The sequence below is a fragment of the Cucumis melo genome, chromosome 5, assembly GCF_025177605.1.
Source record: "Cucumis melo cultivar AY chromosome 5, USDA_Cmelo_AY_1.0, whole genome shotgun sequence".
Classification (NCBI taxonomy): domain Eukaryota; kingdom Viridiplantae; phylum Streptophyta; class Magnoliopsida; order Cucurbitales; family Cucurbitaceae; genus Cucumis; species Cucumis melo.
The window spans coordinates 2,056,432-2,069,339 of record NC_066861.1 but is presented as its reverse complement, the minus strand read 5'-3'; the positions used below and the strand labels follow the sequence as shown (position 1 = coordinate 2,069,339).

At 30.8% G+C, this 12,908-nt stretch overlaps 1 protein-coding gene across 1 annotated transcript; it reads left to right on the top strand.

Moving 5' to 3' along the window:
• The first annotated feature begins 727 nt into the window (after positions 1 to 727).
• On the top strand, positions 728 to 6,141 carry LOC103491404 (vacuole membrane protein KMS1). Its single transcript, XM_008451333.3, has 8 exons — positions 728 to 1,106; positions 1,592 to 1,803; positions 2,573 to 2,651; positions 2,781 to 3,068; positions 4,189 to 4,346; positions 5,136 to 5,252; positions 5,384 to 5,566; positions 5,639 to 6,141. Exons 1-8 carry the CDS (start codon positions 1,052 to 1,054, stop codon positions 5,813 to 5,815), a joined length of 1,269 nt encoding a protein of 422 aa, XP_008449555.1. The 5' UTR covers positions 728 to 1,051; the 3' UTR covers positions 5,816 to 6,141.
• The last annotated feature ends 6,767 nt before the right edge of the window (positions 6,142 to 12,908 follow it).

The window sequence follows — 12,908 nt, the reverse complement described above, 5'->3', positions numbered from 1 at the left end:
AGGTCATTGAAAACATTGGAGGAGGAAAAGTTGGGGCGAGATCGTAAAAATTAAATAGCAAACTCAACTATCTACCAAATATGTGTGTGATAAAATTATAAATAAGAGTGATATTTTCTCTACCGTATAATTTAAGACATTGTTCTTTCTTGTGGTTTTTACAATATTTATTTTGTTTATTTTTTATTTATAAACTTTATATTATCGTTTGTTTTAAAACCGAGACAAGGGGTAGGCACAGTAGAACCAAAAAATTGAATTGACTGATTGAACCGAAGTTAGTCAGTCAAAAAATGAGAGGGGTTCATTTGTGTCAGTTTTGAAAAATTATAAATCATCAAATTAAAAAATATATATTTTAAAAGAGTCGAACAAACCGAAGATCAAAATCGATTTGAACATGTTTTTATTTTTAAAATCGTTTTAGAACCGTTTTCTTTTTAATCTTTTATAATAGACGTATTTGTCCCGCCACCATATATATGTATGTATATATATATATATATGTATCTATATATATATATATATAATTTATTAAAAATATACTTTATTTATATATATCTTTCATAATATATAAGTATATATTGATATCCTTTATTTAGATTTATAAACTAATAAATTGAAATTAGAAGAAAGGAAACATAGACGAATCAAATATTACTCTTTTTTTTTTCTTTATTAAAAAGAGAAAGAAAATAAAATATTTGTTCTCAAAATTTGGGGAAAATGAAAAATAATGATTTAGGCAAAACCAAGGGTTTGGATCTTGAAACTCGAAATGGAGAAAGAAAAAAAAGGAGACCGATAATCTCTGTAGACCCAAACCCGATCTTCCTTCCAAAAACTCCTTCAAAGAACACATCTTTGTTTCTCGATCTCCAATTACAGATGATTACTTTCGATTTTTCTCCAACCCCTTTTCCCTTTTCGTTCTCTTCATGATTCTTGTCGATCTCTGATCTGGGTCTTACCATTCTCTTCTAACAATAAGATTTGGAAGAGTATAACGATTTTTTTTCTCTCTCTCCGTTTTGTATTTGAAGTTTGCGAGATGGGGACTGTTGAAGAAGCAGCTTCCATTGCTTCTCATGATTCTGAAGTATCCAGTAAGTCTTCCTGTATTTTTCTCTTTCTCTTCGGTTCCCAAGCCTTTTATATTTGAAATATTGTTTTAATTTAACTATTTTCTGTTTCATTGATGGGTTTTGTTTGATGGTAATACTTGTATTCGGAAGAAGGGAAGTTTTATGAGGGACTTGAAGCTGTTGATTGGCTGAACTGTGTTAATGAAGTGATTTGTTATGGGCAAGGAGGGGCTTTATTCATTGGCTGTATTGTTGGTTAATTTCAAAAGAACGTGGGAACATGATTATTAGTTCTGGATCTATTTGAGTTCCAAAATAAAATGCATTTGGGAATTGGGTCTTGCTTGTTCAGTTTGATTTATGTCTGAGGATTTACGGTTTTCGTTGTTGCTTTCACTTGACGTTTATGGAACTAATGAGAACTAACTGTTCTATTGGATTCAACCTAACTTGGGGTCGTTCACATTGTATTCTATATTATCTGATGAAGTTGCTATAATTTGCAGAACTACGTAGACAGCAGAAACAAGAACTTGAAAATTTGACATTGGTGAATCAACCATTCAAAACATTGAAGTTTTTCATTTTGGGTGTTCTTCAATATAGTAAACGCTCGATAGCATACATTTTAGCGAAAGGTGGTTGGCTTTTGCTTTTAAACTTGATTATTGGTGCAGCTGGGATTCTGATTTTGACTATTGAAGGGCCACATGAGAAGGTATCTCTGCCTTTCTAACTCATGTTAGCTTCAAATATTATTCACACATTTGAACAAAATGTGTGTTTTTATTAATCTTATATTCACTCATTTCAACGATGCCCATGTATTTTATGCATCTGGAAGTACTATTTCATTTAGGACAAACCATGATAGTCTTTTCATGGTGACATTTTGAAGCGTCTTTTCAATTTTCTATTTGTAACTTTGGTGATTTGATATGCCCTATTGGTACGGTAGCCTTCTGGATGGATATTCTATATTTTATCAACATTTATCTAGTTTTGTTATTCTCAAGTCAATATTTAGAGGGGGTGAGATTTCTTATGGCAATTTTCTGTCTCTTGTTAGATTCTCAATTTCTTTTTGGACCTCTATTTCTAGGCCCTTTTACTTTTCTTGGTTAGCTCCTTGTAGTCTAGCTTCTTTATGTGGTCTTTTCCTTTTTATATGCATGTGTATTATTTCATTTTTTTTTTCTTATTGAAAGTCAACTTTCTTTCAGTAAACAAAAAGAAAAAGAAAAAACGACAATCCAGTAGAAATGCCAAAGTACAGAAGAGGTTGGAGAAGAGATGAAGCTGTCCTAATAAAACTGTTTGATAGAAGTGTTGACATGTCTCTTCATTGATTACCTTGTTATGATTTTATATTCAGGAATTGAATTTATCTTTGTTCTTGAAATTATTGCCTTTCTTCTTTTAATTTGTCCACTGCCTTCCAGTTTTCAGGCAATCATTTTATCAAATAAATTTGGTGTGTTTTGCAGCATGTTGAGGAGATTGTGAAATACTTTGACTATGGCTTGTGGTGGGTGATCCTTGGAGTTGCATCCTCAATTGGCCTTGGTAATTAACGTCCTTTGATTTTAGTGATGGTTGGCAGTGCAAAATATTGTCTCTTCTTTGGAAGAGGAAACGTTGTTCTTATCAAAATTGTATTAATGTGTTATTGTACTCCCTACCATTTACTTCCAGGGTCTGGTCTGCATACGTTTGTCCTTTATCTGGGGCCTCATATTGGGTTTTTCACAATAAAGGCAGTGCAGTGTGGTCGAGTGGACTTGAAGAGTGCCACCTATGACACAATACAATTGAAAAGAGGCCCTTCATGGCTCGAGAAGGATTGTTCAGAATTTGGACCTCCACTTTTCACATCACGAGTCCCACTCAGCAGCATATTGCCAATGGTTCAGGTGGAGGCAATTCTGTGGGGTATTGGGACTGCACTAGGAGAGCTTCCTCCTTATTTTATCTCAAGGGCAGGTATTAAAAAATGAGTGCTTGCTAGTGTTCGTTAAAAGTTATAATGTCAATAGTTTTCGTGAGATGACGAGGATTGGGCATTTTGATATTTCATCTGCTCTTATCTAATTTTTAGGTGGGTGGAGCTTATCTATGGAAAAACTGTTTGTAGTACTAAAAGAAATCATAAAAATGTTCCTATGCAACTCTTTTTATGATCCTAAATAGTCAACTTTTTTGTATTTTAGTTTATTATGTCTGGTGATGTCAACATAATTCTTGACAACAGGGTGATATCAGTGATTCCTCTTGAATAATATTAGATGGTATAGAAGCAAGATTATGAGAAAATGCATTCATAATTTATATTATATTGATTGCTTTAGTTGGGTGTCTATCGTGGTCTTTTTTGTGATCTTTTTCCCAGTGGGTGAGAAATTCTTAACATATCATCTAATATACCTTGCGTTCAACGTTTATAAACATACTGATTACTTTAGTTGAATGTTTAGTGTGATCAATCTAAAATGGTTAAAACCTTTTCGTGACCTTTTCCCAGGAAGATACAAAATTCTTTCTCACCTCAGTCTTTTGTGATATTAACAATTGGAAAGCTCTCCCCTAGTTTGCGTTGGGTGGGCGATCCCTCTTCTCCTAGCCCATAGGATGTTCTGTTCTTTTTTATGGCAGTAATAAAATATTGTTACTTATAGGAAAAACAATCTTGAATGTTAGAGATATTATGATATAGGTATCATGGTTACAAACTATTGGGCAAGAAATTTGGCTTTGAGGTCATAGTGTAGGTAAGTTTTAGCTTTTATGATTTATTGGCTATGGCCTATGGATAAAGTTGCTCTTCTTTCTGAAATATTCCTTTTGTCAAGATGATGATATAGAATTATTCAAGAGCAGAATGAATTGACAAACAGGAGCTTGCTCTAGTTTTTACTTTTGAACTTGGTGATTACTTCTTTGTTTTAGACTAACAGCAATACAAGTCTGAAATTGTTCATTTGCAAATAACATGTTCTAGTTTGTTTACTGCTTTTCAGCTGTATTTTTCTTAGTTTTGCTGCCATGCATTTCATATCCAGTGCTTTTACCTTTTGTGTTCAAATATATTTCTTCTATTATGCAGCACGCCTCTCTGGTGCCAGATCAGAAGCAATGGAAGAACTCGATGCCTCTTCAAGGGAAAGTAATGGTTTCATTCCAACATATCTAAATAGAATGAAGCGGTGGTTCCTTTCACATGCTCAGCATTTGAATTTTCTTACTATTCTACTGCTTGCTTCGGTTAGTTATGACTTTATTCTCTTCTATTACTGATTTGATTTTACTTTGCTAGCCTTTTCAATTAGGAGATGGGAGTATAACATTATTGGCTTGCTAGTTTCATGCGCATTTTCTTCCCTCATCTTAAGTCATATTTTATACGGACATAGTGGTCAAAGGAACACATTGTGAAACAAATACATCTGTGTAGCAACCACCTCCCTAGATATTAAATATCTTTTTTGCATTTCGAGAGTTGTCTCATGGGATAGAATTTCATGTAAGGTATTCTTAATAACCGGAGTTGTTAGGGGAAAAAATGTACTTTGATTGGGTAACTTTCCAATTTAATTTGTAAATTTTTGTTTTGGCCATGTTGCAGTAGGCACTGATATTCCTATTCAGACAGAAGAAAATGAAAACAAATCTATGTAAAATTACTCAAACAGAAAAATATTAGATGGATCTTTGAGATGAAATAAGTGCAGGTTTTATGTGTGCGTTTTATCCCGTACACATAAATGCTTGTAAAGGCTAGCTACTCCTATGATTTTCTTGAAGATGCCTGTCAGCAAGTTTAGTAAAAGTAATGAGAAAACTGTTTAGTTCACTTCTTTGACATTTATCCTGGCTTTGCTGCTTTTAGTTAAATGTAGTCTTTAGCTTCTCATATTTAGGATACAAGAAGTATGTTAATTTCTGATTTTATGTTTGCTACTTCATAATGTGTTTTTTTGCACATACGGAACATATCAGCTTGACTAGTATCATCATTTCAGTAGCTTCTGACTTTCACCGATTATCTTCCAGGTTCCAAATCCTTTGTTTGACTTGGCTGGCATTATGTGTGGACAATTTGGAATTCCTTTCTGGGAATTCTTCTTTGCTACACTAGTTGGAAAAGCAATTATCAAAACTCACATTCAGGTTTGTGAAGGTTCTATAATTTGTTGTTAAAAATTACTTGACTTGGTTTGCAAGGAGCAAAATTATCAGACACCAACTCATGAATCTGTGTTTTTTTTGTTATAACTTTGTGTTTATTATGTCCTGTGCAGACCATTTTCATCATTGCCGTTTGTAACAATCAACTTCTTGATTGGATAGAAAACGAATTAATATGGATACTTAGCTTTGTGCCTGGATTTTCATCTGCCTTGCCTGGTTTGGTCGCCAAGCTCAATGCAATCAAAGCTAAGTATCTAAAAGCACCATCTCACGCAATCACCACCAATCCCAAGGTAACTCTCGAAAAAATCTACAAACTTGTTTGCCTGAGGTTGTCTGCTTAAATGATCTATTGTCACATTCAGGTCAAGAAATGGGATTTCTCGGTTTCTTCAATCTGGAACACTATAGTATGGCTCATGATCATGAACTTCTCTATAAAGATTATGACTTCAACTGCCCAAAGGTACTTGAAGAAACAACAAGACAAGGAGCTGGCTGCATTGACGAACAAAGTTCCTGCATCGACATGCTCAAATTAACCGAATCTAATGTTGTCTCTTTCGTTACTCATAAATTTACTGAGATTTAGCATCAGTCGTATTGATTTGAGTAATGGAGAATATATGTCTGGAGAGAAACATTGATTTAGAAAGCTGTATAGAATAGGAAGGGCATTTTGGAGAACAGCAAAAAGGGACAAGGTTAATATGATAAAATGTAGGCTATCATAAACCCAGTTGTGATTGGGGGGGAGGAAACCATTATTTTGGGTAATTATATTGATTTGCCCACTTTTAGTTAACCATTGGAAAGATACATTATTATTCTTTCTTTATCCCAGACATACTTTGACTCATTACTTGAATCATGATGGTTAAGATTACTCATTATAATCTCTCTTTTTCTACATTATTTCTGCAAAATTCTTTGGTTGCTATTTGTTTGTTCTCAAATAGTAATTCAAAAAGTTCAACTATGAAATTTAGTAGTGGCTATGAAGTGGGTATCTAATATTTGATGTTTGATAGACAAATCACTAGGCTGGCATCTTCTTTAATTTATTAAATGTCATAATGATTCATCTAATCTGTGAAAATCCATCAACTTTAAATTATCTTTTTTAAAAAAAAAAATTTCTAAAAACGACAAATGTTGAAAATATCTGGGTTTTCTTTTCAAAAAAAAAAGAAAAAAAGAAAAATCAATTTCAACTCCAAACTTGACCTTTTACATTTTTTGAAAAAAATAATTTATCCCCATGAGATTTGAAGTTTGGTTTGGGAGTGTGGAGAGTGATTTAAGGATATTTCACGTGGGGAAGACGAAGAAGCAGTTTATATATTTGTCTTATTATTATATTAAAATTAAATCTCCATTTTTACTTTTTTCTTTTCAACCTTTTCTGACGTTTTATTAAATTATTAATCAACTTCTGATATGTCGTTTTACATAAGATTTTCTTTTTATTTAATTATTTTGCTTACGTGAAAAAATAAAATGAAAAGAGAAAACCATCATTTTATTTATTTATTTATTTTAAAACGTACAAAATTTTTAAATATTTTGATAATGAAGTTGAGATCCCACCAATGATGGCTCTCTCATGACCTGAACTTATGATGCTGTTACTCCTCGTAAAACAACATAATTTATTATTTAAACAATGTCTTGAAACACTTGTTTTGGTTGGAAATCCCCCCCTTCCAATTAAAACTAGAAGGCTGGGAGTTTGATGATATCTTTTTTATTGCTGCTCTGCTCTATATCTTTATTCAGTTGGTTCGTTCTATCTCGGCTGTTGAGAGGGCTTCCTGTTGGTTAGGCCCTTCCCTTGAATCTTTTAAGATGAGCTTCGATGCAACTTCTCGAAATGGTGAAGTGGGAATTGGAGTTGTTTGTTACAAATGAGATGAGGTGATCATAGCTTGCCATAGAGAACCATTTCTTTATGACAGGTTCTAGAGAGCTTATGTAGGCCAAAAACTATATTATCTAAAGTTTTGGAGGCTAGTAGATTTGTCATCATGGGTTGAAACTAATTCCAGGCTCCTTCGGATAATCTCTAGGTTGGAACTTGAAGATATGTGAACGAGATTCAGGATTTCGTTGATGTTACTTGAGATCATCACATCCTTAAAGTTGTTCTTGATTTTATTTAGACTAATTGCAAGAGAGTAATTTTGAAACAACAAATGACATGTTCGTAGTTTAGATTTTTGGAGGTGTACGTGGCTTGGACCACCCTCCATGGCTGGATTTTGAAGAGATTGAATTCCAAGTGGAAGCGTGATCTCTTTGCATCAATTTTGTTTCGAAGAAGTAGAACAAAGAAAGTAAATACATAGTAAACTAAGCATGTAGAACATAGGAAAAAAAGGGTTTCCTTAACTGTTCTTCGAATCTTTCTAAGTCTTGAATAATTGCACGAACTATTCTTGATTCACATAGATACCTCTAAAAGGACTTTCTTGCTAGATCTCCAGCAAGGAACGATTTGTGTGAACCTTGTTGAAAGAAGGGAATTTGTTTCGATAGAGATATTTACCATGTGTTTTTGCTTGAAAGAATTTATGGAGGTTAGTGAGAAACCTTCCTTTTCACGTTCATTAGACAAACAAATATTGTAGAGATTTTACGACTTAATTAAAAAAGAAAAGGGTGAGTAGCTAATTCTCCACTTTATATATGTAATCTCGTCGATCACTCCTCGTAAATGTAGGGGAGTTAAACCATTATTTAATTTGGTTCAATTAAATTAATTAATCAATTTATTTAATTATCTTAATTATATTGAGTCCAAAGTTCGAGAAGGATCTCACAATAGGATAAAAGAAAAAGCAAAAAAAGATTGCATAAAACCGAGCACATAAGACAGTACAACAAGCGAAAAGACATACTTCCCATAATTAGAATAAATGTCTAACGATAGCGTCCATGCTTGTAAGTGGAAGCTAATATTGTGAGTAATTTCAGACCTAAGAATAAAATTGTCTTAAAAGGCTCGACCAAGGTTTAAACATGTAATAAAGCGGTCAGGTCTAACTTAATACACGAAATCAATGAAAGCACCAAAAATGAGGTTGAAAATGAATCAAAGCTCATTCCAAGTGGCCTTGCGGTTTTTTTCCCTCGTGTCGAATATTCTAATAAAACTACCAAAATGGGTTAAATATAAGGACCATTCCAAATCGAGATTAACCCTATCAATTCGATCCATAATCAATTTCTCATGTGTTAGATAGTCTAAAGAAACTCTAATATCTCTCTTGAAGAATATATCATAACAATATTAAAAAAAAAAAAAACCATAAAAGACTTTATAAAAGGCAAGAAAGTTTTCTTTAAATCACAATTCACTTTGGTTTAACTCATTTTTTATTAACCTAATCAAAAGTTTTATCCATACAATACGTAATAAAATTAAAACCATCAACCACTTCATATGATTAACAAAATCAATTAAATCTCACAACTTCTTGAGGGAACTTCCAAAAGTGGTTTTGTTTTGTTTTCTTTATAAAAACATCATCCTATGACGCATGGTTATGCATATATATTTAAATTGTAATAACAAAAATAACTATCGAGTATAAACTAAAGGGTATTGAATTTGTCCATTAATTACCCAAAGTGGAGACCTTTGGTGATTTCATTGTCAAGAAGCACTAATCATCTTAGCAACAAATTATTCAAATCCAATCACATAATAATATCTACCAATAAATAAATAGAACTTTCCTTCCAATTATATATATTAGTTTACAAATGTCTCTCATGCTGCCACATAATGCTAACTATTAATTATTAGCACATCGACATTCTAAAAATATATAGTGCCATCACACATCAAAATTATTTCAAATCATTCTTTTCTCTATTTTTCTTTTTTTTTTCTTTTTAAATCATTATCTCAACTTTTTCTTCTCTCTCTCATTAGACTTATTTGTTCATTTGTTTTATATAATAACAATAACAAAAAAAAAAAAAAAAAAAATTGAGTGACTTGTAATGATTATTGTGTTACAACTATTTGTACATTATGAAACAAAGTGTTGAATAAACTAATTAAAATGTCATTACTATGCTTGTAAGTTTGTAATATATATATATATATATATATATATATATATATATATATATATATATATATATATATATATATATATATGTATGCTTTTGATCATCTTTGTTCATTTTTTTAAAATGTCATTCAATATCTTATTGATGGTGTGGCAATGATCACTATTTAATAAACTTTATTGAATTTCACGAAACTATATAAAACCTAAAGGTGTATAATGGATTTGGATTCAAATTTTTATTGTCTCTCCAACTTTTAGAACATTTATTTTAATTTATCAAAACCTTTTGTTAAAAGAAAAATGTTAATTATAATTGTTGTTATATGGTATATTATTATTCTATTTCCAATGCAATATCCACTTCAACCATCTTGTATGGCATTATAATATATCCACGTAGCACACTAATAACATACATATCCATTATATACCTTGATCAATTGTGTGATGACATATTATTAATGGCAAGAATCAAATCTGTTAACTTTTTTAATAGGGACCCAAATCAAATATCTTCAAAAATTCCAAATAGAATAATGGAACGTTTATGGATAACATTAAGTCTAGGGATCATTTATTTTTTTTTACTGTTTTACTAAGCTGATTTGGAAGAATATGTTTTTGTGGATTGGTTCTGATCTCATCAAATTAAATTTTGCCCTGGAATACTGAGCATTGTTATATTGGATTTGTCATTTTAGTGTAGGAAGTTGGTGTAAGCATAAGGTGTGGAGAGTCGTTTGGTTTATTATTTATTATCGTGTGTGATGTGAGTGGAATTTGCATGTCCATGATGCTAGCATGCGCCATGGCCAGGTGATTAGTTTGAATATTCGATTTAGGGTTTGAATGCATGATGGTTCCTCTTCGTTGTAAGAGTTGTAACATCTAACTTGAGTTTTGTGAATTTGTTTCTTGAGTTGTCTAAATTTCCACTTGAGGGGGACGTGTGTGGTAGGTAGGAATGATATCTTCACTCTCACAAGTTGTTCGAGACATATAAAAGAATGCAAAAGAATATTAGAGTTGATATGTTAAATCCACATTTTATTTTGTTTCTGATTACTGGTTGAATCTTGACTCTCAGTTCAAGTACGAGGCTAAAAGCATGACATGAAGACAACAATGTACGATTTTTTTTAATTTAACAATAGGTCAACTTATCATTCTTGCTTCCTAAAAAACATATCAAACATTTTGTTTGATAAAATAGAAAACAAAATAGAAAACATTTCGCTTTTATAAAATAAAAACAAAAACAATAATCGGAATTTATGTTTTTGTAAAAATAAAAAAAATTAAAAACATAAAATTAATAACTAAAAAAAAAAGTTAAAGTGGTTAAACATATTGGAATAAATGGTTATTGACTGCGTTTCTTCGTGAATGGATGCATCATGAGAAAGCATCACTTCATGAAAACCTAATAGCTATTTGTCTTTCTTTATGAATGGATGCATCACTTCATGAGAAGTATCGTAGAAAAGGACACGGCTTTTCGAATGGTCACAAATAAGTGTCGTTCTTTTTCTATTTGGTTGAAAAAGAAAAAAAAACTCCATAATCCTTTGTCTTCCTCCAAAAGATTTTCTCTCCATTGTCCACGATCTTGACGTTCGATAGATCAACAAACAGATCTACAAAGTTTGTTCATTGATCTTCTAGACGGAGTGATACTCTTAGAAGAAAGGTGATATATTCTATCTTGGGAGATAATTAATTACTCTCAAAACTCAAGCACTAGGACGAGTAAATTTGTCTCAAGGAAATAACGTGAATTCGTCGGACTAATATCTATAATACATATATATTTTCTTGTATTGTTGCGTTGATAATTTTTATAACAAAACGAGATAAGTTAATAATTCTTATAAATTTTTTCCTTCATAAATTTTGAAAAGATATCAACATCATATCTTTTCTCCATTGTTAATAAGAAAAGTCTTAATTTTTTTCTTTTTAAAAATAAAAGAAAGACAAAATTTGGTATATACATATATTTTATTTGAATATATATATATATATATATATATATATATATATATATATATTAATTTTTAAAAAATACATCTAAAAACTGACCTAAAAAACTAATTGGTAAATGTAAAAGAAAGTGAAAAGGGAGAAAGAAAGGTTAAAGAGAAACAAAGAGCCTGAAAAGTTAGTACGCCAAATGGGAACCCACACTTTTGTTGTTATCTTTAATGTCTTATGTCTCTAATCACATCCACATTTCAACCCTTCCAATGCCCTCCAATTACAAAAGTACCCCAAACCAACATACTACTACTACTACTCCAACTCCAACTCCACCATTTCTTTCTTTTAAAAAGAAAGAAATATTTTTTAAAAAATAATATCAAAAGAAGAGATTGTATTTTTGTTGGAGAGACAAAAAAAAAAAAAAAAAGGCGAATAGTTAAAGAAAATGAAAAGTTAGATTTAAGTGAAAGAAATGGTGGGGTTCACTTTTCCATTGATTTTGGGGGCATTGAATTGATTTTATAATTTTTGTATTGGTTGGTGTGTTACCAAAAAAAAAAAAAGTATATAAAAATTTAATGAGTGGATATTTAACTTTTCTTTTTATATATATATATATATTTAGGAGAATGTAATGTAAATACAAAGTAAGGTTTGAAATAATGTACAAAAATAATAATGTTGAAATTGATGCATAGTATAGAAATTAGGAATAGGAATAATAAAGAGAATGGATTTTTGGTTTGACAAAAGATTCGGCGCTCTCTCTCTCTCTCTTTTCTTTTATTGTTATAATACAAAGAAAAAAAGACCAAACGTGTCGTTGTCTTTGATTTTGATTTTGCCACATCCTTTGTCTTTTGTTGGACCCCATTCCTTTAAAGACAAAAAGACATTTCTATTGTGTCGGACCCACTTCTAAATATTTAATTTTCTTTTCTTTTCTTTTTTATAAAATAATAATGATAATAATTTAATTAATCATCTCTCTCTCTCTCTCTATCTCTCTCTCTCTCTCTCTCTCTCTCTCTCTCTATATATATATATATATATATATATATATATATGAACTTTGGTTGGGGGTATCCCAAACATTTTGGATGGGTATTCTATTATTCCCTAATCTCAACCTTTCCATCTCCTAATGCTTTATTTCTCTCTTTATGGGGATAATAAATGTAATACTAATTAAACATTTAACTTAATTATTAAACCTATATATATATATATATATATATATATATATATATATATATAGTTACTTACCTTTTAGTTTACAATTAGCTTTTGTTAAGTTTTCTAATACAAAAGAAGGGCTTTTAGCATTTAAGAGTGAGTGATTTTAATTAAATTTTCTTTTTCAAAATTTTCAAATTAAAATAGAAATAGAATTTTTACTTGTTTATTTCTAACATAGGAATGTAAATTGTTGTTAGAATTTCAAATTGGTTAGACAATATAGAAATTTAAACTTTTGACTTTAAGAAAAGGAAAAAAGAATATTTGACATCATTTTGACTAATATATATTCTATTCAAAGAAATAATTATATTGTTTGTGAAGATGA

What these genes read in the sequence shown, in the direction of transcription:
- LOC103491404 (XM_008451333.3), top strand. Translation starts at nt 1,052, where the DNA reads ATGGGGACTGTTGAAGAAGCAGCTTCCATTGCTTCTCATGATTCTGAA. An exon ending in TTATTTTATCTCAAGGGCAG is followed by an intron (nt 3,069 to 4,188) that starts GTATTAAAAAAT and finishes TCTATTATGCAG; the next exon opens with CACGCCTCTCTGGTGCCAGA. An exon ending in TTATCAAAACTCACATTCAG is followed by an intron (nt 5,253 to 5,383) that starts GTTTGTGAAGGT and finishes TGTCCTGTGCAG; the next exon opens with ACCATTTTCATCATTGCCGT.